The sequence below is a fragment of the Stegostoma tigrinum genome, chromosome 5 (assembly GCF_030684315.1).
Source record: "Stegostoma tigrinum isolate sSteTig4 chromosome 5, sSteTig4.hap1, whole genome shotgun sequence".
Lineage (NCBI taxonomy): Eukaryota > Metazoa > Chordata > Chondrichthyes > Orectolobiformes > Stegostomatidae > Stegostoma > Stegostoma tigrinum.
Genome location: NC_081358.1, coordinates 96,981,607 through 97,008,957, shown reverse-complemented (window position 1 = coordinate 97,008,957; position 27,351 = coordinate 96,981,607). Strand labels below are relative to the sequence as shown.

General features: G+C 40.1%; 2 protein-coding genes and 1 long non-coding RNA gene across 6 annotated transcripts in view; 1 reads left to right on the top strand and 2 right to left on the bottom strand.

Annotated features, from left to right (window-relative positions):
• Positions 1–8,766, bottom strand: part of LOC125451856 (uncharacterized) — a 17,631-nt gene extending 8,865 nt beyond the window's left edge. Inside the window, exons 1-2 of the long non-coding RNA XR_009445779.1 lie at positions 8,540–8,766; positions 4,768–8,321 (exon numbers count right to left, since the gene is read on the bottom strand). This is a non-coding gene — a long non-coding RNA (uncharacterized LOC125451856). The remainder of the gene's footprint in view (positions 1–4,767; positions 8,322–8,539) is intronic.
• Positions 7,599–26,842, top strand: arf1 (ADP-ribosylation factor 1). 4 transcript variants are annotated; one of them, XM_048529510.1, is made up of 5 exons: positions 7,599–7,731; positions 17,038–17,224; positions 19,745–19,855; positions 22,986–23,110; positions 25,150–26,842. In XM_048529510.1, exons 2-5 carry the CDS (start codon positions 17,077–17,079, stop codon positions 25,309–25,311), a joined length of 546 nt encoding a protein of 181 aa, XP_048385467.1. In that variant the 5' UTR covers positions 7,599–7,731; positions 17,038–17,076; the 3' UTR covers positions 25,312–26,842. The 4 variants fall into 4 exon arrangements, with proteins under 4 accessions (XP_048385467.1, XP_048385469.1, XP_048385470.1 ...); XM_048529512.2 differs by having other exon boundaries at positions 7,679–7,768; XM_048529513.2 differs by having other exon boundaries at positions 7,713–7,929.
• The window catches only part of c5h1orf35 (chromosome 5 C1orf35 homolog), a 62,326-nt gene continuing 60,128 nt past the window's right edge, over positions 25,154–27,351 (bottom strand). The window contains exon 10 of the mRNA XM_059646353.1: positions 25,154–27,351. Coding sequence (XP_059502336.1) covers positions 27,255–27,351 — 97 coding nt within the window. The 3' untranslated portion in view covers positions 25,154–27,254.

The following is a 27,351-nucleotide window of genomic DNA, read 5'->3' as shown; positions in this document are numbered from 1 at the left end:
CAGGATTTGAACCCAGGTCCTCAGAATATTACATGGCCTACGATTAGTAGTCTAGCAATAATACCACTGGGCCATTACCTCCCTCATAATATACATATATACTATTCAATTTGATAAACTGGTCAATGTTGTAGATATTTTCTAAATAACCTGTTCGAAGTGTTACTACACACCTCAGCAGCAGGTGGGACATGAATGTAGGTTTCCTGGTCCAGAGGTAGGAATACTACCACTGCATCATGAGAACAGGTCAAGGGAAGAATGAAAGACAGAAGGATTATGCCCTGTGACCCTGCAATCTCCATTCTCACTTCCTTCAAAATCCTTGGATTCTTCTCGTTCAGGCATGCTTGTCAACATTAAGTACCAATTGACCTTCCACCAATTCTTCTTTATCAGTTTTGAAGGCTTCTGATGACACAGGTTCCTCCTCAGCATTCTTTCAACACCTCAGCAATTCCTACAAACTCCACGTGTAAATCCCATTTATGGTTCATAAATGGTCTATTCTCCTTTTACCATTCTTTTACAATCGATGTACCTATAAAAAAAAACTTTATATTGGCTGTCAGACTATTGTCATAATTCCTCCTCAACTATAAGATGTGGAAGCAGAGTAGGCCACTCAGCCAAACCCACTTTTTCTTCTTTACCTTAACTTGTATCTCTCCTATCATCCGGGGGGCTCTGGATTTATTTGTCCTACCTCTCACATTTGTGGCAATTTACGCCGACTGTACCTGAACTATCTCCTCTTTGAAGGTAACCCACTGTACAGTAACAGATTTTCATCCAATTGCTTATTCCAGTCACTCATGCCCAGTTTTATCCTTGCCCAATTCAAATCAGCTCTCTGCTAATTAATTTTTCTTATGCTGGTTTGATGCTTGTTATTCTCTATCATCATCTTAAGACTTATAATACAACAATCACTGCCCTCTAAATTCTTCCCCACTAACACAAGATCTCATTTCCTAGGACCATATAGAAGCATAGCTGATCTCATGGTGGCCATTGTCAGTTGATGTAAAATCCCATCCAGTTCATTGATGCCCTTTACGGAAATAAATCTACTGCCCTTACCTGGTCTGACCTACATGTGACATCAGATGGACAACACAAGTTGACTCTCAACTAGCCTTTGAAATGGCCTAGGGAGCCAATCAGTTCAAGGACTGCTAAGAATAGAGAAAAAATGCTGACTTTGCCAGTGCTGCCCATGTCTAATTCAAGAAAAATAAAAGTGCATCCTCTCTTGTTGAAACGGATGGGTTGTAGGAAACTCTCCTGCACGCAGTCCACGAACATTTATCAATTGTCCCTTATCTCCAATCTAAAAGTTGAACTCAAAAGTGACCTATACAGATGTGTTTTGGATGCTTTACAAAAGCTGGTTTTTGTTTCTTTTCAATTTATAATGGAGTGTTTGGGATGAATAATTTTATATTTTTAATATCTGAATAAAAATTTGGTGTGAATTTGGAGAATAAATAGTTGGTTTGGTTTATTCTATTTTACCTTCATTTCATTTATTCATAAACTTCTATTTAATTGGTAAAGCAAAATCTGCAGCATTGTGTATTTGTTTCAGTGCGAGACTGCTTTGTTAATCCAAATTATAATCTGTCAATTCAGGTTCCTGACTGGGATCTGACTTGTCCAGTAATAAAATCAACTAGGACAGAACAGTTATCAGAGAAAGTCAACATACTTTTGTAAAGGGTAAATCATGTTTAATCAATTCATTGGAGTTCTTCAAGGATGAATCATGTGCTATGGTTAAAGGAGAATTTGTGGATATACTGTAATTTGCTTTCAAAGGCAGCTGATAACATGCTACGTCAAAGGTTATTGCATAAAACAAAAGTTCATGGTTCAAGGGTTAAATTATTGCCATGGTTGAAGGTTTATTGGCAATCAGAAAGATAACGTTGGCATAAATGGACATATTTCACGTTAGCAAAATGTAAGGAGTGGTGTGCTACTACTCAATGGTTGACAATGTAAGTAAATGACTTGGATGTAAGGGCAGAAGGTAGATATTTTCTAAACAAATTATTTAAAGATGTTATTACTCAGGTAGGGCTTGAATATGGGCCAACTAAGCCAGAGGTAGGAACTCAAGAGCCTCGATTAGGCAGAACATATGGTTGCCAATTTGATGGTAGCACAAAGATAGATAAAAATATAGAAGCATAGCAAATAGAAGCAGAAGTAGTTTATGTGGCCTTTCAAGATTGTTCCACCCATTCAGTATGATCATGACCATTCGTCCAACTCAGTATCCTGTTCTAACTTGCACCTACACCCTTTGATCCCTTTAGCCCTAAGAACTAAGTCTATCTCTTCATTAAAAATGTAGAAAGTAAGCTGTGAAGCAATCAGAAGAAGCTAAAAAAGATATAACTATTTGGGCAAAGATCTGGAAACTGATGTATAACTTGGGAAATTAGAATACGAAATTGTCCATTTTGGCAGCCTGCGTAGAAGCACAGTATGTCATCAATATAATGGGAGATCTCACACCTCTGAGATGCAGTGGGATCTGATGTTCTAGTGCATGAATTGCAAAGATTAGGATGCAGATACAGCAAGTAATTAGCAAAGCTAACAGAATGTTATCATTTATTATGAGAAGAATCAAAATACGGAGGTTGGGGAATTATGCCTTCTCTAGGAGCAACAAGAAATGGGCAAGAAATGCTGGCCAACCGGCAATGCCCTCATCCCACAAAATGAATAGAAAAAATTATACGTCAATATACAGGGCACAAAAAGGGAACTGTACAAAATAATGGTCAAAGGCTGTAAACGTATTGGATGGAGTTCACCCTGTTTACCAGACTAGTATCTAGAACGCTTGGGTTGTCTTATAAGGAAAGGTTAGCAGGCTGAGCTTTGCATCTGGTGGGGTTTATAGTAAGTGATTTGATCAGTAAGATTCTGACAGAGCAGATGTGGAGCGGATTCTTCTCCTATTGACAGAATCTAGAACTAGCTGTCATTGTTTACAAAATTAGGGATTGTCCATTTAAATTAGGAGGTGAGGCACTTTGTATTCTCATAAACGATCATGAGTCTTTGGAACTCACTTCCTCAAAAGATAGTGGAAGCTGAGTCTTTGAATATCTTTTAAGGCAAAAGTGGATAGATTCCTGGGAAGCAACAAAGTAGAAGGATATTGGAATTGGTGATAATGGGAACTGCAGATGCTGGAGAATCCAAGATAATAAAATGTGAGGCTGGATGAACACAGCAGACCCAGCAGCATCTCAGGATATTGGAATTGACAGGAATGTGGATTTGAAGTTGTAATCAGATCAGTCATGATCTTATTAAATGGCAAAGCAGGCTGGAGAGATCAAATAGCCTACTCCTTATGGATATGTTCAATTCCAGAGACTCACTCCTAAAGGCATTATGGGGATAGCCCAAGAACATTTCATTAAGGTGAGCCATGACAGTGAATCGCAGAGAGAGCTCAAAGGGCTGAATGGCTCACTACTCTATCTATGATGTGAATGCTAGTAGTTTAAGACGGTTGATAATCACCACCTTCACAAGGACAGTTGAAGGAAGGGCAATGAATAATTACCTCGCCCAGTAATTCACATCTCACAAATAAACAAACGGCAAAAGCAAGGGAGGCGTTTGTAAATGGGATCGCGTGCAAGTTCGGATACTAGCAGTGGAGTTTTCAATGAGTTCATGGTTTTGTAGCATGAAAGATGGGAAGACAAGCCAGGAATGAATCTGAAAAATAGATGAGGTGAGGTGGGGAAAACAGGTGATATTACGCACGTTGTAATAGATAACCTATGTAATGTATGAGAAATGTAGCTGGAAGTTTATCTGAAGTCACATACACCATCAAAGTTGCAAACAGTCTGATTCAGCCTCTAAGATCTATTTCCTTGGAACCAGCATGGAGAAGGCTATGAGGGAACATGGTTTGGAACAGGAATCAAAGACAATTGAATCAGTCCTTTCAAGATCCGGTTCTGAGGGTAGACTGGTGATGTTGGGACTGTTTCCTTGGGAGAGAAGACTGAGGGGAAATTTGATAAAACTTTTCAAAATCATGAAGGGTCTGGACTGTGTAGACAGGGAGAAATTCTTTACACTCACAGAAGGATTAAGAACCAGAGGGCACAGTTTTAAAGCATTTTGTTAAAAGAAGGAAATTCTGCAAGGTGAGGAAAACACTTTTCACATATTAAATGGCTTGAAATGGATTGCCTGGAACTAAGGCGGAGGCTTGTAGCTCAAATGATGCAATAAGGAGGGCACCAGTTAATTATTTAACAACATACAGAGTTACAAGGAAGGGCAAGAGTCCAATTGACACCAAGCCTTGCTCAGCACAGAAACAGTTCTGCAATACCCAATCCAAGGGAAATTCTTTGGAGGTCAGATGATACAAACAGATGAACAGAGAACAAACACAGACTACTTGGTTCTTCGCACCTGCCCAGCCATTCAATGAGATCATGGCTGATTTGATTTTAACATCAACTCTACATGTCTGAACATTCACAATGATCTTTCATTCTCAAACTAATCAATCAATTATTCATCCCTGCTTTAAAAATATTTAAAGATTCTTCATCCACTGACTTTTAAGGAAGGGAATTACAAAGACTCCACGAAAATATGGAGAAAAAAAAGTTTCCTTGTTTTTATTTTAAATGGGCCAAGCCTTATCTTTAAAATATGACCCCCTTCTCTAGATTCTTTCAGGAGAGCAAACATCCTTTCAATACCCACCTGGTCAAATCACTTTGGGATCTTCTATGTTTCAATTAAGTCACCTTTTACTCTTCTAAATTCCAGCGATTACAGGGCTAGCCTGTCCAGTCTTTCATCTTAAGGGAATCCATGCATTTCAGCTAATAGTCTAGTAAACCTTCTCTGAAGTGCTTCCAATGCATTGACATCTTCTATACATTCAGTGGCCAGTAGTATACATATTACTCCAGATGCAATCTCATCAATATCATATACAAATAAACTTAACCGCATTATACTGCCTTCAATTCCTCTTGTAACAAAACATAACATTGTTAGCTTTCTTGATTATTTGTTGTGTCTGCATACTAATCTTCTGCAATTCATGCACTAGGACACACAGATCTTTCTGCATCTCAAGGGTGTGCAACCTTTAAATTTTTTTTATTCTTTCTGCCAAATTAGCCACCTTCACACTTTTCCACATTGTACAAGTTTGAAGGTTGGTGGCAGAGGGTGATGGTGGAGGGTCGTTTTTCAGACTGAAATCCTGTGACCAGCCATATGCCACAAGGATCAGTGTTGGGGACCACTGCTTTTTGTCATTTATGTAAATTATTTGGATGTGAATCTAGGAGGAATGGCTGGTAAATTTGCAGATGACACTAAAATTGGTGTAGTATGCAGTGAATAAGACTATCTCAGAGTACAATGGGACCTTATACAGATGTGCTGGCGAGTGGCAGATGTAGTTTAATTTAGTTAAATGTGAGGTGTTGCATTGTGCTAAGGTAAATCAGGGTGGGATTATACACTTAATGGTAAAGTACTGGAGAGTGTTGCCAAACAAAGAGACCTTGGGGTGCAGATTCATAGTTCCTTGAAGGTGGAGTCACAGGTAGACGGGGGCAGTGAAGAAGCCATTTGGTACACTTGCTTTTTTTAGTCAATGCATTGAATATAGTTGTTGTTGTCATTGAGTACAGGAGTTGGGGTAGCTGTACAAGACATTATTTAAGCCACTTTTGGAATACTGCATTCAGTTCTGGTCTCTCTGCTAAAGGCAAGATGTTGTTAAATTTGAAAGCATGCAGAAAGGATTTACAAGGATGTTGCTGAGATTGGAGGGTTTGAAGTAGAGGGACAGGCTGAATAGTCTAGGCCTATTTTCTCTGAGGTGTTGGAGGCTGAGGGGTAACCTAGGAGAAGCTTATAAAATCATGAGGGGCACGGACAGGTTTTTTACCCAGGTAGGGCAGTTCAAAACTAGGTTCAAAGTGAGAGGGGAAAGATTTAAAAGGGACCTAACGGGCAACTTTTTCACACAGAAGGTGGTGTGTGACTGGAATGAACTGCCAGGGGAGGTCGTGGAGGCTGGTACAATTACAACATATAAAATACATCTGGATGGGTAATAGAACAGGACAGGATTAAAGGGATATGGGCCAAATGCTGGCAAATGGGACTAAATTAATTTAGCATATCTGGTCGGCATGGACGAGTTGGACTGTAGGGTCTGTTTCCATGCCGTACAATGGCTCTATTTCCATTTGCCAGATGTTTGCTCACTCACAACTTATTTAAGTCCCTGTGTCAACCTCTTATGTCCACTTCACAATTGATTTTCCTACTGATCTTGGTGGAAACTGCAAATTTAGTTATTACATCTTCAATTCCTTTATCCAAATCATTTACATAAATCATAAAGAATTGTGGTCCCCAAACAGACCCCTGTGGCACATGACTTGGAGGCGTGAAAAGACCCATTTGTTTTTACTCTCTGGCATTCTGTTAGCCAGCCAACCTTCTATCCTTGCAAGCATTCTCCCTTACACCACGAGCTCTTATCTTCCAGAATAAGCTTCGATGTGGTATCTTATAAAATGCCCTCTGGAAATCTAAATTTAAATTCACTGATTCACCTTTACCTATGGCACAATTTTACTTCAAAAATTTCCAATAAATTAATTAAGCATAACTTCCTCCGATAAAACCATGTTGCCTATGCTTGAATACCTTGGACTTCACCAAATATTGTTATAATGTTTTAAATATTAACAATGGTGATGGGCATATTACAAGGAGTGTAACATTATCTTAGTGACACCATGTTTCAAAACCTTCCTTATTATCCATCAACTTTGCCCAGTTTCTTTTTGATTGTCCTTTCAGAGGCTAGTGCTAATTTTCATGTTGAATTAGATTGGGAACTAGATGCCCGTAGCTGCAGAAGGATCCTTTTGGATTTCCACTGCCTGGAAATGTGATGGAGACAGATTCAACTGAGGCATGCCATAGGATATTAGATCATATGGCAAAAAAAACAGCATCTCATTTTCCTCCTGGGGATCCTGCAGCCCTCCAGACTCAATATCGAGATCAATGACTTTAGGACCTAAGCTCTCCCATATCCTTACTTATCCCCACACACAAGACCTTGTTATCACACAGCCTGCCATTGCACGCTACCTATTGTTCGTTACTAACAGTTACTATTCACAGCTTTTCACCCTCATAGCCAGATCGTAATCCACTCTTTCTTCTAACTGTTCTTCTGTCTCTTCTCTCCGAACCTCAGCCCGAAACGTCAGCCTTCCTACTCCTCCGATGCTGCTTGGCCTGCTGTGCTCATCCAGCTCTACACCTTGTTATCTCTATTTTTCTTGTTAACATCAGTTGTGAGGAAGGGCCAATTGACCTGAAAAATTAACTCTGATTCTCTCCGCAGAATCAGCCAAAAGATAACGGCGTTCACACGCTCTTTCCGAAGACTATCGGAGTGACATTGGCCGTCCTTGGGTTTCCATGGTGAACAGCTCCTCCCCACCATCTCCGAAAACGGCGGTCGTTTGTCACGTGACTAGTTGGTTGCGGCTCCTGTGGTCAGGGGCGGGGGGTTGGGAATGAGGGGTGTGTCTCCTTCCTTCATCCCCTTGACGTGGCGCAAAGGAACGGAGAGGGGGCGAAAGCTCCAGCGAGCTGTATCGGCCATCTTAAGCCGAGGTGAGGAACTGAACTGACGTGAAATGAAATGACCAGGGTCGGTTGATGATTAAGTAACGGTTTAGTCTCCTTTCCAGTTGAAAGAACTAACGGTTTTTTTTTTGATAAAAGAAAAGAGGCGTCGGCAACGCAGGTGGAGAAGCAAACCCGTTGTCGAGGGATAGCGGAAAAAAAAGCTCGTGTGACCGTTCGGCCCAGGTGTAGTGTACGAACCTCTTTAGTTTATGGATTCGGCTGTCGCTTCATGGGGCCCGCTCTGCCTAGTGTCGACCGTCAGTTCGTCAAACGGCCATCTGCTTGCTCCTGTCTCCATCGGTTTCTCTTGGTGCTTTCCGTGGTAGGGCCGAGATTTACCATCTCGGTCAGGGCATGGTTGTTTGCCGCCATTTTGAGTTACAGGAGTGGGGGGGGGATATGCTGTTAAATGGGTTATTTCATTTAATATTTACCTAAGAATTCGCCTGTTGCCGATGTATCGTGATTTATAATCGTATTAAAGGGGAAGCAAACGTTTCTTTATATTTACAGTATGCGCCGAATTTTATAGTAATCGGGATATTGCTGCAGAAACTCGGCCATTCTGGTAGTGTCTGTAGAGAGAGAGAGGAAGTGAATGAAACAGTCTGATTTAGTTCTGCGGAACGGCGGGGACGAAATTCAGGAGTTCCGAAGAGAGTCGCACCGAACTCGAAATGCTTACTGTTGTTGTTCCCGCCGCTTACCCGTCCTGATTTTTTTTGTAGCAATTATCGTGATGCCAGTTTTCCAGTATCTGCTGTACTTTGCCTTTCGTTTAGTTTATACGTACCCGTGCATTGGTTATAAGGAGCCCTCTTAGAGCCGATAAAAACAATTCATAGGCTTGGAAAGAGTTTTGGTGTTATGCATCTTTGAACGGTCAGTTGTTTTGGCTTTTTTAAAAAGAAACAAGCCGATCTGGTTCCCTTCCCGTTTTCTGATTATTATTTATCGAATATTCGTCCTGTGCGCTATCAACTTAACGCGAAATTCTGTCTACATTTGCAGTAGGCACAAAACGTGCTGTAGCTGTAATTACGAGCACTTGTCAGTGGTGGTGCTACTATACCTATATTACAAGTGGGTGTAGTCAGTTAACTTGGGTAGCTTCCACTGTAAATAACGGAATTTACAATGGAAACACAAACCAGAATGTCAAAACATGGGCAATGATTTGGAACGTATTGCTTGACTTGGGAAGATAGAACCATTTCAATAGCTACCTTCAAAAAGGAATTTAATGTATATTTTGAGGAAATACTTGCAGGACTGTTGTGAAACAATTGGGATACGTAGAGTTATCCAGATAATCTTGATCATATCCAGGTACTAATTTTTGTGCTTTAAGATCCCATGAATGTTTTGACTGAATTCTTTCTACAGTCACAGTTCAGTCGTCACTACTTCTTCCTCCATTGTTTTAGTAATGAGATTAGTTCTACTGTACGTGGGCCTTACCAATAAAGAGATTTCTAAAGAACTCATATTTATGTAGTATTTGACAAGTTAATGGTGCCAGATAACTCTTCACAGTTCTAATGGAGTGTTCTAGCAGGCAGTTTGTGAACAGTGACTTCACACAGGCAGCAATGAAGCCATGTTACTGACCTGTTTAGAGATGTTGGTGAGGTATAAGTATTGACCAGTGTGCTGCGAGAACTATCCCCGTCAAAGGATTCCACAGCATCATCTTAGCAAATTTTTCACTGATTTATTTCATTTTGAAAGCTGTTATAGATTTTGTTTCACCCAAGTTCTTTTTTTCTTGATACTTTGCAAAGAACACTTTTTTTTGTTTTGTCTCTTGGTGTTAATTTTACTGTAAGTTGGCATGATTATAACAAATGCTACACAGTACGGTGACTTAGTGGTTAGCCCTGCTGCCTCATAGCGCCAGGGACAAGGTTTGATTCTGCCCTCGGATGACTGTCTGCATGGAGTTTGCATATTCTTCCCGTGTCTGTGGGGATTTCTTCTGGGTGCCCTGGTTTCCACCCATAGTCCAAATATATGCAGGCTAGGTGGATTGGCCATGCTAAATTGCCCATAGTATTCAGGGATGTGTGAATTAGGTGGGTTATAGGGTTGGGATCCTCTGAGGGTTGGTGTGGACTTGTTGGGTCGAAGAGCCTGTTTCTACACTGGCATTTTATAATCTATGCTTGTGAAGTAATGCCAATGTTGGCTGTAGGGTGAATTGTCTCAAATGTGCCTGCTCTGATCCCTGATCCAACAAGGACATCCGATGTAGGCAGACAGCCAAATGAAATCAACTCTCCTGAATTCTCCAAGTATTGTTAACCTCTGGAAATGATCAAACAAATGAAGCTGCTCCCTATGGCATCTTATCCACAAATGCGAGTTACAGGTTTACCAAAGGAATAGACAGCCTTTCTTTTTGTACTAGAAGTTTAATACAGAATAGTGCATGACAGGAATAAGCCTTTCAGCTTACCATGTTTGTGCTGGCCACAAAATCTTTGTAAACTAAGCCCCTCTGTCTGCACATAATCCATAACCTTCTATTTCAACTGTCTAAATCCCTTCTCCACATATTGCTCTCTCTGTTATATTCCATATTTTGCCAAACAATAATTCTTAATTTCTGAAATCCAACTATCAAACAGCGGAATTACACCCGGTACTAAACACTGATAAGTGGAAAAAGAAGTTCAGCCAAAAGAAGTATGTGACATTTAAACTATATGGCACTTCGTGAAAGCTAGTTATAGCTGAATACTCTTGCCCTGCTAAAAAGGCAGACTTTTGTATTCAATTAAGGGCATATAATCTCTACAAAAATTTGATCACTTTCAGAGTTGCAAGATTTGTCAATGGACCGGTTCACCAGTGTAAACATTTGGATTAGGTGTCAGAAGGCACACTTCAGAGACAATCCACCCTAGAGCTGATGTGGGCATTCATTCATTATCTGCCTACGTTCTTCTCCTTAGCGTTAAATTTAATGCCTAAATGAGTCTGCCCAAACTTTGAAAAAGTTGTATTAAATCTTAACTGAAATTTGTTCCGTTACTTCAAGTTCCTCCATGACTGTGTTTTCTACCTTGACACCTGTATAATGATTCTCTACTGTATTGCACATGATGATTACAAGTTAGAGAATTGTACCTGCACTCATCACTCTTACGAAATCAATTATTTGTACAAAATTATTAATGTACTCTAAATGTTTATTCATAAAACTCCCATCTCATTGCAATTCTACAGAATTACACTTGTTACACCTGCTGGTCATCCATGCCTTCAGTGTTTTGACTTAAAACCAATCCCATTCCTCACATTTCCTCCCAAGATCTTCTACCTTGCACTTAAAATGCTTCTACCACATGTCCATGCAAGTGATCTGTAGCTTTCACCAAATTCCTTGGTTACCTCTGTACCTGCTACCTGTTTTGAAGTCTGTCCTGTTCAACACAGTGCTAATTTCACACAACAAGAAGGGTATTCTAAATGCAAAAGCAAAAATGAAACTTCATCTCCACGTGACAGTGAAGTGAGCACTTAGTGTCATAGAAAGCTGCATCTGGGACAAGTAGGTGAGGATGGGTCAAGTATTTTTTCCTCTTCATGTGATGTATTTTTCTTTGTCACTTATTATAGCATATTTAGTGATGTCCTGAGCATTATGCTTTTATCTGCTGCGAAGTGTTGATGGCATAAATATATGGAACTCTGTCCCATGGTTTAAGTTTAAAGTGAGTGTTCAGGCTCCAATATGTAGAATTCCACTTGTCACATCGTGGCAACCATGGAGGACCAATATAATTTCTCTTGTCTAATCAAGTCAATAATCTATCCTAAATTCAGACCTTCAGCCTTAAGGTTTTTTTTGGACTTTAACATATCTTCTGCTAGTTCTTCAGCTCCACTAGGACTACTTTAAATTTAGCTTTGCGTATCTCTCTGAAAGACGGTTCTCTCCTTTCTCATTCCAAAATTGTTAACACGCACTTCCTTATTTCTCAACCACTTGTCCTAATATAGTACTTTATACAACAAATTCTTCATCATTCCTGACCTGAAAATGGATTTAACCAGTAGTGTACTTCATAGGCCTAACCCATCCCTTTTTAAACTTTAAAAATTACAGTTACAAGGAAATTGTTATTCTGGTCCTGACTCATTTTCCTGAATCTTTAATATTTCCTACACCTTTGAGCAGTTTATTGATCTTTTCCTGGTTTCCATTTTGTCAGTTAAGCTTCCTGCTGTTCCAGTAGCTGTCAACCTTGCTCCACTGTTAGTCTCAAGTTTAGTTTTCAATGCACTTGCTGCATTAGTTTAAATTCCAACCCAGCTTATTCTCTCTGCAGTCTTAGCTTGAAAGTGAAAGCTTTCACTTCAGTATTGCTTTTTGTCCTGTACTCACTTGAAGTACGACTTCTTCACTAATGCACCAGCTCCACACTCTTATGTTGTCCTTCCCATTCTTCCATGTTGTTTTCCATGACTGAACCACAAGAAAGAGGTTGCAGTTTCTTATGATGTTATTTAATTCCCTGCCTTCCTTGTGCAAGGCTCCAATGTACTTCTGTTTTGTGGTGTTGATTTCCAGTGTAGCAACTTTCGGCTGCCCTCCATTTAGAGAACATCAATTTATTCTGTCTTTCAGTCTAAATTAGGGTGGCAAAATACTACTTGAAATTCCTGGTTGTCTTCAGGTTTATATCTCTGCTATTCATTTGATTCTAATATTAATTGCGTGTATGTTTAGGAAGAGTGTGTGAAATTAGCTTAAACTTTCTCCACATCTTCCTTCACTAAATTAGCAACTAAATATCCCGTATTAAAGAAAAATATATTGTGTGCAGAGTGCACTTTGTGACACTTTGCCTTAAGGTGGGTGCTTAAGACTTTATTTATTTTGGCTTCAGCTCCAAATGAAATGTTATGTTGCACACATGCACCAGCTGTCTCAACTTTGTTGGCTTTGACATTTTGATTGTCTCAGACATCCAGCAAAAGTGGAGCACATTCAACCTTTTGTCTGGACTGGCTGTTTGTTTGAAAGAGCTATCCAATTAGTCACTCGTGATCACTGATATGTCCTAACAAGTATTTCGTTTATCTGAGAATTTTGGTTTTTATACAAATTATTTGGCCAGGTAACCAAAAGTTATTGGAGATGTAGAAAAGATTTAATTGAAATTGCTTATACTAACTAATTTAGCAGCCTTTTCTTAAAGCACTGGAAGTGAGCATCATCTAGCATAGCCAGCGTTTATTGGCTATTCCTAATTCGCCCTGCAACAGCAGTGGTGAGTTGCCTGTTTTAAATCTCTGCAGGCCATCAGGTAGATACAAAATGCTGTTAACAAGGGTTGACAGATTTTCCTCACTTTGCAATAGAGAACTATAACTGCAGTTCCTTCAAATTCAGGATGGTGTGGCTTGGAGGAGAATTTGCAAGTGATGTTCACATCCATCTGTTTGCCTAGTCCTAGGTGATATAGCATTGGCAAGTTTTAGATGGTGAGAGTTGCTATGGTGTATTTGGTATGTAGAATTCACTGCATGGGGATGAATGTTTAATATGAATGGAATACTGATCAAGCAGGCTGTAGTGATCTGAATGGTCTTGACCACCTTGACTGCTTTTTGGAAACGTTTGCCTGCACAATCTGGGGAGTCTTTAATCATACTAAAGTCACTATATTCCCTGAAGATCATGGAAGAGAGAGACTACTGGTCGTGGCTTAACCTGAGGACCACATCACCTCTGAAGAGGTTGTGCAGGAAAGTCCTTCACAGTAAATTCAGCTGGTTTCAGAATCGAGCCCACACTGTTGGCATCGCTCTGCATTACAAATCAGTTGCCCAGCCTCTGAGCTAATTAATAGTCATCATGTTACAAAATGGTATGTCTGCAGTCATGCTCACAGAAGTAAGAGTTTGAGTTGCTTTGGCTAATGTAATCAATATTGATGCCATGGTGGGTGGGTGGCAGTCAGTGATTGGGGTACATAGAAGAAGTTAAATTTCTTCTGAAAATTGCAATTACCAGTATTGCTTTGGTGTGAATGTTATGTTGCTAGGCAAGCCAAATCTGAATGTTTTGCTTCGTGTGGACAATTGCTTCCGTAGTCTCAGCAGTCATCAGTGATCATCCTTCCATCCCAAGGTCAAGTAAGGATGCCATCGAAGCAATTGATGATTGGGACCAGGACACATCTGATTCATTCCTGTAATGATGTCTTAAGGCTCATACCTTTTTGGCCTCAGTATCCGTAAGTGCGTATTAGGCTAGACTGAAAACTGTGGAGATTTTTTTTTCCCCTGACCTCATTGACTTTGAGGCTTCTTTGCCACACTTTCAAATGCTGCTTTGATGGCAACTGCACCTAATGTGACCTCACCTCTTAAATACTACCCTCTTTAGTCACATTTGGTCCTAGACTATGAAATCTAGAACTGGATGTCCCTGATGAAACCCAAGCTGAGCGTCACCAAGTTATTAAAAACTGTATGCTATGTACATGTCACTTGATAACATTGAGGATGTTTCTATTACTAAGTAGACAGTGGTGTTAATTGGTCAGATTTGATTTCTCCTTTGTACACCTGAACAGTTTTCACTTTGTTAGATGCCAGAGTTGTCTGTTCTGGAGCAGCTTGTCTAGACACTATATTTGTCTGTATCCAAACACTATTTTTAAAGTCCCTCATGATGGTGATCTGTTTGCAATTCAGCTTAGCTCAACCAATTTCTCAAACATACCTTTTTTTTTTACTTTGCAGCAAATAAGTGATTGGAGAAATGTATGTATTATTGTAAAGTCTCTCAAGGCTGAGGGGTGACCTTTTTATGGAGGCTTAAAAGTTGAGGGATGTAGATAAAGTGAAAAGCCAAGGTCTTTTTCCCCAAGATCCAAAACTAAAGGGCATAGGAAGATGAGAATGGAGCTGACTGGCAACTTCAGCAGAGGGTGGTATATAAGTAGAACAAGCTGGAGGTGGCTACAGTTAAACATCTAAATGTATCTGGATGGGTACATGAACAGCACGAGTTGAAGGATATGGAACAAATGCTGGCAAATGGCATTAGATGGACAGTATGGTGGCTCACTGGTTAGCACTGCAGCCTCACAGTGCCAGGGACCCAGGTTCAATTCCAGCCTCGGGCAACTATCTGTGGAGTTTGCACACTTTCCCTGTGTCTGCATGGGTTTCCTCCAAGCACTCCAGTTTCCTCCCACAGTCCAAACATGTGCAAGCTAGGTGGATTGGCCATGCTAAATTGCCTGTAGTGTTCAGGGGTTTGTGGGTTATAGGGGGATGGGTCTTGGTGGGATGCTCCAAGGGGCAGTGTGGACTTGTTGGGCCAAAGGGTCTGTTCCCACACTGTAGGGAATATTAAAAATAATCAGTTCAGGTTGGTGCAGATGAGTTGGACCAAAGGGTCTGTTTCTCTGCTGTATAACTTGGGCCTTTTTGAATTTTTTTCGCACTGCCTGTGTCTGTTTGCATGGCCTGCACTGAAACCAAGTCTCAGGCATTTAATAGAGTTTAAACCCCATCCTTCTGAGTGTTTGCCTAGTATCTTGTATCAGTGAATGTTTTATTCAGCTATATGGATCTTTTTAATTGCTCCGCCAGTGATTCTAAATGGGCTGTTGGACTGAAGCATTGTGTTGTGACCAGATTGTAAATGAACCATGCAATTTGTTGTGTTTCTTAAATTCAATGTAACTGCAAAATTTGTCTTTTTAGACTGAAAACTAGGCCATATTTAATGGTAGTAATGATGGAAACTTGTTGTTTAAAGCAATAATTTACACTTGTAAAACTGCTAAACAGTTTGAGGCTAATGAAAAAAGAGTTGGTAATGAAAGGAAGTATTCTAAAGGATGATGAAGTTGGTGTTTTGTGGGGTGGCAAAGTAATTGGCAGTGGAGGAAATTTTGTTAACGTGACTTTTTGATTACTGAAGGCAGCTACACATGGGGCAAAAAGATATAGATAAAGCAAGTGTACAGATTTAGGAACAGTGTACTGGTGGGGGTTCATTGAATTCGGAGTTTAAAAATGGAGAGTTGTGGCCAAGATGGGGATATCTTTAAATTTCAGCATTGGACTGAGATTATTTTGACCAGGATGGTTTAGTTTCGTGACTTGCAAATTAATTGCAGGGAAATTGTAGTTCCCTTTGGTGCTATATCACTTGTAACAAAAGCTAGTATGGGAAGTTGGGTAGTCAGCAATTTAGTTAGAATTGAATTTAAAGGAGCAGCACACTTTTTGGGCTTAAATTCAACACTTGACTTCTGCAACACTAGAGGAAAACAATGAAGGTAGAAAGCATTCTTAGTGGAAGCAGTGGCATAAAGTTAGAGTTTACAGTAAAGTGCTAAAGTATCCACATTTAGTTTTTGTTTGAGCAGTGAGGAAATGACAGGTATCAGGGTTCTTATAAAGAGCACCTCTGTGATCTGAGTCACTTTCACCTGCACCCAAACATTGGTGTTCTATTTCCTCTGTTCTGCCTCTCCTGTTGGTTTGTTTGCTTTTTTTTTTGTGCACAGACCTGGTTTGTGAGCTGAAAAGCAACAAGTTGATTTTCTTTTATTTCTTTAATGTTTTGATTCTGCTTGTGAATTGTATTGTAGCAGCTGATGTAAGAAGGCTTTTACCAGGCTTGTGAAATTCAAGGAGGAGAAATCGGCCGCATATAGAAAATGTTGGCAGGATATGGGCCACTTTTTTTCCACTAGTGCAATAATACCTTTCAGAAGTCAGTAACAGTATACTTTGTCACTGCTCGTATTACCATTGTCCGGCTTATTGTGACTTCTAAGACCAAACTTTGAAAGAGATTTGAACTTCTACATCCAAGTTGACAATTAGCATCTCAGTTTTTTTTGTTCAAAGTTGTACTGTCACAAGTTAACAATGAAATTGGTTAAATATTTTGTTTTATAGGGAGCTCCTATAAAATGAGACATTCTTTTCTACTTATCGCATCATGATCCACAGTTGCTTCCAACTTCCTTTTTCAGCTTAAGTTGGAAGTGCAATCTTTTACAACTAGCTAGCTTCAATACCATTTTGAAACTTACTCTGTTTCAGATGCGATTTATTACTGAGTATCTCCATTATGGGTTTTGGTTCTTAATCAGGCTACAAGGTTCAACCACTTCTCTGAATGGGCAATTGAACCTATTTCAGAAAGCCTGTGATAACTGAGGATTTACTGTTCTTTTTGCAGCTTGATTTTCGCTATCTTTTTCTGAGTTTACCTGACACTTTTTTTCTTTTATCTTTTATCAGTTTGTTATTAGTCCTTGAGTCTAATCAGAAGCTTGCATCATGGGGTTGTCTCTTCCAACATTCCTCAAAAATATTATTGGAAAAAAGGAAATGCGTATTCTCATGGTGGGTCTAGATGCAGCTGGCAAGACCACCATTTTGTACAAACTGAAATTGGGTGAAATTGTAACCACTATTCCCACTATAGGTAAGTGAACTAAAGTTTGACCTTTTTTAAACTTGACAAGATGTGAACAGTTAATATAGTTATGTTAAATCTTTATTCAGGTAAGATGGTGGTAAAGAAACTTGGGACTGTACGCAAGATGGGAACAACAGCAATACTGTGTTTTTAGAAGAATGAAAGTAATAGAATGAAATGGATCTGAAGTGTACAGCCTTTACTAGCACAGAAAAATATAAGTACTTTGTACTGCCAGGCACAATTTTGTTTTTGGCTTGATGGCTTCAGAATGTATTCTTTTTGATGGCAGGGGATGTAGGTATATGACTTAGCTTCTTCAAAATGGCATTCTACATTTAAAGGAGTCTTGAATATCATCTTGAATAAACAGGCTAATTTTGTGGAAAATGAGGAGGAAGAGGTTGCCCAATGACTTAACTAGCGCTAGGTCGTCATGCTTGAAAAATACAAAACAGTAATTTTTACATTAGAAGTAAAATGCAGGAGAAATTCAGCAGGCCTGGCAGCATCTGTGGAGAGAGAAAAACTTAAGTTCTAGTTGGACTTTGGAACTCGAGGGGCCTGGAATATGTTTTAATGCTGTTGACACAGTTGAAGGTGGAGCAAGTAGAACACTTGATGCGGCTCCACTTACAGTATCCTCAATAAGACATTGCTACCAAATGCATTATCTCTGTCCCTTCTATTCTCCATGTTCTGCAGGGACTGTGCCCTCCTAACCTCTGGTCTGTACTCTGACTGTTCCTGACGCCAGCCCACCACCCCTTCCCAATGTGCAATTACAGAAAATATAATACTAGCCCTAGCGAGTTTTGAGAAGATTTGTAGCTCAGGTTGAGGTTCTGGATGTGAGTTTGCTCGCTGAGCTGGAAGGTTAGTTTTCAGACGTTTCGTCACCATTCTAGGTAACATCATCAGTGAGCCTCCGACGAAGCGCTGGTGTTATGTCCCGCTTTCTATTTATCTGGTTAGGTTTCCTTGGGTTGGTGATGTCATTTCCTGTTCTCTTTCTCAGGGGATGGTAGATTGACTTGGAGTCAATGTGTTTGTTGATGGAGTTCCGGTTGGAATGCCATGCTTCTAGGAATTCTCGTGCTGTCTCTGTTTGGCTTGTCCTAGGATGGATGTGTTGTCCCAATCAAAGTGGTGCCCTTCCTCATCTGTATGTAAGGATACGAGTGATAGTGGGTCATGTCGTTTTGTGGCTAGTTGATGTTCCTGTACCCTGGTGGCTAGCTTTCTGCCAGTTTGTCCAATGTAGTGTTTGTCACAGTTCTTGCAAGGTATTTTGTTGATGACGTTTGTTGTCTGTATGGGGTCTTTTAGGTTCATTAGCTATAAAGACCCTATACAGACGACAAACAAAACAAACGTCATCTACAAAATACCTTGCAAGAACTGTGACAAACACTACATTGGACAAACTGGCAGAAAGCTAGCCACCAGGGTACACGAACATCAACTAGCCACAAAATGACATGACCCACTATCACTCGTATCCTTACATACAGATGAGGAAGGGCACCACTTTGATTGGGACAACACATCCATCCTAGGACAAGCCAAACAGACACGCACGAGAATTCCTAGAAGCATGGCATTCCAACCGGAACTCCATCAACAAACACGTTGACTTGGAGCCAATCTACCATCCCCTGAGAAAAAGAACAGGAAATGACATCACAAATGCAGGAAGTGACATCACCAACCCAAGGAAACCTAACCAGATGAATAGAAAGCGGGACATAACACCAGCGCTTCGGAGGCTCACTGATGTTACCTAGAATGGTGACGAAACGTCTGAAAACTAACCTTCCAGCTCAGCGAGCAAACTCACATCCGTAATACTAGCCCACTTACCACCTCCCTCCTTGCTGTCCAAGATCCCGGACAGATTTTTGTGGTGGAGCTCAAGTTTATTCATACTACTTGAAATCTAGTCTGTTGTTTGTTACTCTCAATAAACTTTTCTGTGTTGTTCAGATCAAACACAGACTGGGTAATTGCTTTATGGAACACCTGCACTTTTTATCCCTTTAGAATAACCCTGTCTTTCCTGTCATTTTAACAATTGTTTTTTTCCTTAGGCTGCAACCTTACAGCCTTCAGGACTCAACATTGAGTTCCAGCAACTTCTGAGCATTTACACTGTCTTCTAATTTGACATCTATACTCTTTTTACTTGCTTTCAGCAAAACCAGCCTATTTCTGATTATATACCACCTAACATTAACATTGTGCTCCTCCACTACCATGAGTACATCCTTTCCACTTTTTGCTCTAGGTATGCTCATGTGTTCCACTAGCTGCTCCTCCACCTTTGTTAACAAAGTTTGTAGCCCCTTTCATTTCTAGAGAAATAATATTGGACTCGATATTTAACTTTGTTTCCCTCTCAGCAGATGCTGCCTGGCCTGATACGTTTTCATCAGAACTTTGTTTTTATTTCAGGTCCTCAGCATTTCCAGTGTTCTTGCTGCTTTTCAAGTGTGCAGTGACTTGTGTAATGTCTTGTTTTCTTAGGCTTCAATGTAGAAACTGTGGAATACAAGAACATTAGTTTTACAGTGTGGGACGTGGGTGGACAGGATAAGATCCGTCCACTTTGGCGCCATTACTTTCAGAATACACAAGGTACGTGCAATTTGTGTTGCTTTAGTTTTGACTTGAATGTCCTTTGGAGAGAACCCAAATATTGAACGTTGTGCAGTACTCCTCACTCCTTGCTGCTGATTTATCTAGTTCATTTTAAAACTCAATTTCTATTGGAAGTGGAGTCTGAGGATGAAGTTGTGGGCTTCATAACTGTAGTTGTGTGGCATTTAACTGCAACCTGTAGGGAAACTGTACAGGTCTTGACCACGATTTCCCAAGTGGAACTGAAAAAGTTGCATTATCTATTTCAGCATTTGTTCTTTGTCTTGTACAAGGTGTGGGCATTGCTAGCATGGTTGGCATTTGCCCATCCCCAATTGCCTTTGAGCTGATTTGGTTCTCTAGATTGTTTCAGAGGGCATTATAAGTCAACTGTGTTATTGGGGCCTAGGAAGACGTGTTGGTCAGATATGGACAAAATTTCTTCTGCAAAAATATTTCAGTGAACGATATGGGTTTTATAGTCACTGATAATGGTGATCAATCACCTTGGGTAGCTTTAAATTCTGTATTTTGAGTTCAAATGCTGCCATCTACCATTTTGGGATTCAAATCTACATCCACAGAATGTTAGCCACTCATTATCAAAATGCCATCACCTTCCCAAACTTGCATTGAATCAGAAATTTAAGATCCCTTTAACGGCATCTGCAAACCTGTGACCTTTAACCCACAGTTTTACAGAACATGACTTCACCATGATCTGCAAGTTTCCGATTAAGGTCTGTAATCCTGATCAAACTGTCACTGGATCAAAATCCTGGAATTCCCTTCCTAACAGCACTGAATCTGTGGGCATGGCCTGCAGCAGCGCAAGAATGTGGCTCACCACCCAAACCACACTTCAGAAAATTAGAATTTGAGTTTGCCAGTGATGTTCGCATCTTATGAACAAATGAAATGGTCACAAGTAGTTCACAAAGCTGACGCATAAGGCTAAAATCATTTTTTCAATTTTGATGTAAATAACAGTTGACAGTTCACAGAACTATGCAAGTAGTTTAGCCCTTGGAAGGTTGACAGGTTATGCCTTTTGTTTTTGTTTTGAGGATCTTTCCTCTTTCTAATATACCATGTAGTTCCTCAGGAATAGGTTTTTCTTAATCATTTATGTTGCATTAAACTATCACACCCAGAGCAGTTCTGAGGTGAATTGGGTCCAAGGAATGATTCTCCATAATCTGTCCCAACTCCATGTGATCTTAAACCCACTAGTTAAAGATTTTTGCTCAAGAAATGCAGGCAGTGGTAGAAAGCGGTACCTTTACATTATAACCTGCCCATAGTTTGGGGATGTGGTGATATTGACCCATTAAGGTGCCACTTTCAGTACCGGACAGGGATTTGTATCTGAATTTCTTCACTGTCACTGGGTCAGAATCCCTCCCCAGTAGCACTGACAGTGCCTGCAAAAATAAACTAAGTGGTTTAACAAGCTTACCAACACCTTTTTAAAGGTAACTAGGAATGTGCCATAAATGCTGGCCCAGCCAGTGAATCCCATCTCCCATTGAGTGACTAAAAATAACTAGTTGTGCCCCTAACTAAACTACAATACTGGCATCTGCCTGATAGTATGGAAAATTAGCCAGTTATGTCCTGTCCATAAAGAAAGCACATCCAATCTAGCCAGTTTCTGCCCCATTAATATACATGCATCAGCAAGTTATGCAAAGTGTCATTGACAGCATAGCTAACTGGCACTTGTTCATAATTTCATGGGATGTGGGCTTTTCTGCTAAGGCCAGCATTTGCCTAACTTCGATTGGCCTTGAACTGTCATTTGCTAAGCCATTGAAATGAGTAGTTAGAATCAGCCACGTCACTGTGGGTGTGGACCAGACTGGGTAACATTAACAGATTTCTTTCCCTAATAGGCATTAAATAGTAATGACTGATAAGCTTTTGTTCCACCCTGTCTACTGCGCACCTGTCCTCATTACAAACAATTTCCTAACATGCACAAAATATCCTTGAATTCCAGAATTGGGTGTTTTTTTATTTTTAGATAGAGGTAACATTTTCTGGTATAGCATCAAAGAACTTTAGCAAAATCAACATCGATGGGAATCAATCTTTGTACCTACCTAATAAGGAAAGTGATTATGGTGGTTGGTCAATACCTATGCAAGGACATTATCCTCAGGAACCACTGCAACAATGTCCTTGGCTCAATCATCTTCTGCATCTATGGTCATAAGAGGTATCTGCTGCTGATGGCACAATGCTTCATTTGATTTTTGCATAGTGAACAGTCTTTGGTGATATGTAGCAAAACATGGACAGCGTTCACCTTGGGCTGAAATCTGTAAGATGCACTGCAGTAGTCCACTAGGCTCCATTGACAAAGATGTCAGACAATGGCCATCAGTAAGAGCTCGTTCCCCTTTGATATTCAGTGGCTTTTCTGTCAATAAGTTGAGAGGCTAAACATAGTTCAGAAACTGAACTGGACCAGTAATAAATACTGGTAACGACAGCAGGTCAGTGGCTGGGAATTCAGTGACGAATACTTCATCTCCTGACTCCCTAAAATCTGTCCATCTATAAGTCCAAAGCTAAGAATGAGATGGAATCCTTCCCATTTGGCTGTTGTGTATCTGAGCTCCAACAACCTTCAAAGTTTTGACATATATGATCCAGTGATTTTGCTTGATTGGTGCACCATCCACTGCCACCAACTTTCTGTCCCTTTGATTACAATACAGCAGAGTGTACCATGTACAAGATGCTACACAGCAAACTAATTCTCCTTCAGTAGCACCATCCACATGCGTGGCTTGTACCACTTAAAAAGTTGAAGGCAGCAGATGTATGGGAACACCACCTTCAAGTTCCCCTCCAAGCCATTCCTCAATCTAACTTGGAAATATATTGTTACCTCACTGTTTCAGGGTCTAAATCTTGGATCCCCCTCTAATGTGTATCTACACATGAAATGTGCATTAGCTCAAAAGCAGCCTATTATCTTTTAGTCAAGAGGAATTAGAGATAGAAACATGCTGTTTTTTGCTGCTCCTGCATCCTCTGAAAATTATCAAATTGTTGGACCATCACAAGAGGAAAGAGATGGGTGAGAATCATCTTACTACTTTTGCTTGTGTTGCAGGTTTGATTTTTGTGGTTGACAGTAACGATAGGGAGAGAGTGAATGAAGCTAAAGAAGAGTTGATGAGAATGCTAGCTGAAGATGAGCTACGGGACGCTGTGTTATTACTGTTTGCAAACAAACAGGTGAGTACCAGATTTAGATAGAACACTCAATACTGGAGACCTGACGTTCTGGACAGCACTGTTGAATGGAGCCTGACTTGTTACTTTGCACAACTATATATCTCCTGTGTGAGAGATAATGGGAACTGGAGAATCTGAGGATAACAAAGTGTGGAGGTGGATGAACACAGCAGGCCAAGCAGCATCTTAGGAGCACAAATGCTGACGTTTCGGGCCTACACCTTTTCATCAGAAAGGGTCAAGGCCCGAAACGTCAGCTTTTGTGCTCCTAAGATGCTGCTTGGCCTGCTGTGTTCATCCACCTCCACACTTTGTTATCCCTCCTGTGTGAATTGTGTATTTGTAACACTGACTTTAGCCTGTTTATTCTGGCTTGAGCATGAACGCTACTCATCAGTTTGAATTACGTGATGTATTAAACAGTCAAGTGTTCCAAATTCTGATCACTGAGCTGTCTGGTATCAGTTAATTTTGATCTAGTTGGTGCTTCCATGAGGTTTGTTTACATTAACTGCTGCAATGCAGCTAATGGCTTTCAATTGTATGGTGTTATTTAGCTGCTGAGTGCCTTTTGTCTATCATTGTTTTCAATACCATGTTTAGATGGGTCTAAATTTAAATGGGTAGGGAAAAAATTGCAGGTCCCATAGCAGAGATATGTATTACCTGTAGCCACAAGTGAGATGCCAGAGGATGGTTAATGCTGTGCCCTTATTTAAAGGCTGAAAAGAGAAGCCTGGGAACTGTAGACCTATGATGGGAATGTTGTTGAGAATTCTGAGAAGTAAGATTTACATTCCTTTTGGAAAGGAAAGGTCTGATTGGAGATAGTCAGCATTGTTTCTTTGGGAAATCATGTCTTATAAACTTGATTGTGGTTTTTTGATGACGTAAAGATTGAGAGAACAGCAGCAGACACTGCCAACATGGACTTTAAAGCCTTCGACATGTTTTTGCATTGTAAGATGAATTAGTAAAGTTGGAACACATGGGATTTGCAGAGCTTGCCAAATGGATACAGAGTTGGCTTGATGGTGGGAGACAGTGGTGGTGGGGGGTGGCTTTTTTCGGGTTGGAGGCCTGTGACCAACTGGTGTGTTCCACAAGGATCAGTGGTGGGTCTGCTTTCCCATTTTACATAAATAATTGGATGAGAATTTAGGAGGCACGGTTAGTAAGTTAGTGGATGACACCAAAGTTGCTTGTAAGCGGTGAAGTGGGTTAAAATTAAAAAGGGATCTTTATCAATTGACTGAAGTGCAGATGGAGTTCAGTTTGGATAGATGTGAAATATTACTTTTTTTTTAGTCAGACAAACAAGGGTAGGACTTGTATGGTTAACAGTAGGGCTCCGGAGATAGTATCGTTTGTACCTCCAACGCCTAGGTCTGTTATAGTGCTTTGAAAGTTGCATCACAGGAAAGCAGGTTGGTTTTAAAAAGGTGCTAAGCATGTTTGCTTTCAGCCCAATGATTACATAAGTTGGGACATCACGAAGAGGGTGTACGTCATGTTGGTGAGGTCACTTTTGAATTACTATGTATTGTTTTTTAGGTCACCCACTATAGGAAGGATATTAAATTTTGAGGATTCAGAAAAGATTTGCCAGGATGTTGTAGGACTGGAAGGTTTGAATTATGGACAAACTAGGATTTTTTTTTTTGTTTTCCACTGGAGCTTAGGAGGTTGAGGTTTTGTAGAGGCTTATAAAATCATGAGGGGTGTAGATAGTGAACTGGAAAGGTAAATTCCCCAGTGGTCGGAGGGGAGAAGAGTTCAAAACTAGAAAGCTTTTTGGGTGAGGGAAGAGGGATCTGAGGGCAACACTTTCATACAGGGGTAGTAGATATGTGGAATAGATTAAAGTACAGTTACAATATTTAAAAGATGTTTGGATAGGTATTTGAATAGGAAAGGTTTGTAGGGGAATGGGCCAAACTTGATTGGCATATACAAGATGGACCAAAGGGTATGTTTCCATGTTGTATGACTCCGAATCTTCGATCCATTTCTAATTCTGTATTTTCTCCACCCTCTAGGATTTGCCGAATGCAATGAATGCTGCAGAGATCACAGATAAACTAGGTCTGCATCAACTCCGTCAAAGGACCTGGTTCATTCAGGCAACCTGTGCAACCAGTGGAGATGGCCTGTATGAAGGACTGGACTGGCTGTCCAGCCAGCTTAAAAGCAACAAATAATTAATTTTTTCCCTTCCTCCTTCCCCTTCCTGCCTGTCCCTCCTTCCTGCTTCATTATGTAGTGTGGCAAACTGCTACTTTGTGGTATTGGGTGCCAGGAACCTGCTTCATTACATCCAATCACGAACTATAACATCATATTGTATGGGTGAGAAGTGCTGACATGAAAGGAAATATGTGGTTTCTTATTTAAAATGTGTATATATCGTCCCTTTTTGTAATGAGGCAGCTTCTTGCTACTCCTATGCAATATTTACCCTCATGGTTGTTCTTTGTTTTCCCTTCTTTTGAAGGTTAAAACTGACGTGTAAAACTGACGTGTAAATATTAAGTGTAGGAAAGGGATATACAAATAGATTAGAAGTGGGAGGTGTCTGTCCTCCCAAAAGTGCATTGCACTGCAAAATATGTTAGCAGATTTCACTTGTTAACTCTAGAACAAGGTTCCAAGGTGTGGGGTATGGCTTTTTGATGGAGGGAGGGAAGCTTGCATGTGTCCTTACACTTGTTCAACTTGTTTTCCTCCTTGCCCACGTTTGGGATTTTGGGAGTGAAGGACTAATTTGATTTTTTTTTCTTAATTCTGACATACATTTTTGAAGTGATTTATCAGTTCCATTTCTCTCGCACTGTCCTGCGAGTCATTCTCAGCAGTTGCAAAAGTATCCCTTTCCTAGACCTATGCAGGCTGGATTTGAAATCAGAATAAAATATTCTAACCCACCTTTCTGCCTTCTGAATAATTTGAAATCCAATTTTCAAATAGCTTACTTTAAAATGAGCAGATAGCAGTTAATTATTTGTGTGCTGGACATTCACATGAATTGCAGGTCACTTTAAAATTAGTTTTGATATCATGAATTATTAGGGAAGAGGAAGTCAGTGACTATTAGCAACAATTCTTGAACCATTGAAGTGAAAAGACACCATGAGCCAAGTGTCTAGTTTTATAATAACTTGTTTAATTCTGGAGTTGTGCTGATTCTTCTCTTCTGCCTCCTGGCTCACCTGAGTAACTGTAAACTGACCACAGCATGCAGGCACCGTTGGGTCAGATGAAAAGAACTTTTTGGCTTCTGTTAGCTTGTCCCCTTAGGTAGTGTATACCAGATAGCAATGTCCAGTGAATGCACCTAAATCCTCTTTCCCCACCCCACCCCACCAACTTTTAGTGTTGAAACTACATCTGAGTCATTCCATTTTTTGGATGTAGAGCAAAGACCTGTTGCCATCCGTTCCTGTTCTTTTCCCTCCTGCTGTAACATTGAATGTCTGGAGCTCAAGGCAAGACCCAGCCACCTGCTACATGAATACTGCAAGGACCTGGTTTGCCAGCAGTTTTTTTTCCCTCCTTTCCTTAGTTAAGACTGAGAAGTATGGACAGTAATACCTGGGTCTGATCAGGATGGGTTATTGCTGTGAAGTTAATCCTTCATTACACACACTACTAATCAAATGTTTTGTATACTTGTTTCAATTTATTTTGAGCACTGTAATTAAAGCTGTTAGAATAAAATCTAAGATTCCTTAATTTTTGCTCCTGCACTTGCCTAGCATTTTTTAAATTAAGTAACATACAGTGGGGTAAAAATGACACTTTTTTGAACTAATTGTTCAAACTGTACACTACCATTTAAGTAAAGCTCTCAGGCTCAGCTGTGTTGCTATTGAAGCAAATCATTGTACCCATTGACACAACCAGGATGAAAACAATACTTTCATTTTCTTGTGATTGACCAGTAGTGGCTACAGAAATGACTTGTTTTTAATTTGTTTCATTGTATGTGTGCATAAATATTTACACTGCTACAGCTTTAAGACAAGAATATTGTACAAATGCTTCACATCTGCAAACATGGTTTGCAAATTAAGTTCAATATTTCTTATGCCACCTAAGAGTCAAACACTGATCTTCATTCTTTGCCTGCTGACTGTTGACCTTTTTACAGCGATCCAGGGTGATGATTAGAGGTTCCACTACCCCCAGAAGAATCCATGTGCTGTTGTCTGTGTATCTTCTGTTCAGATGAATGGTATCTT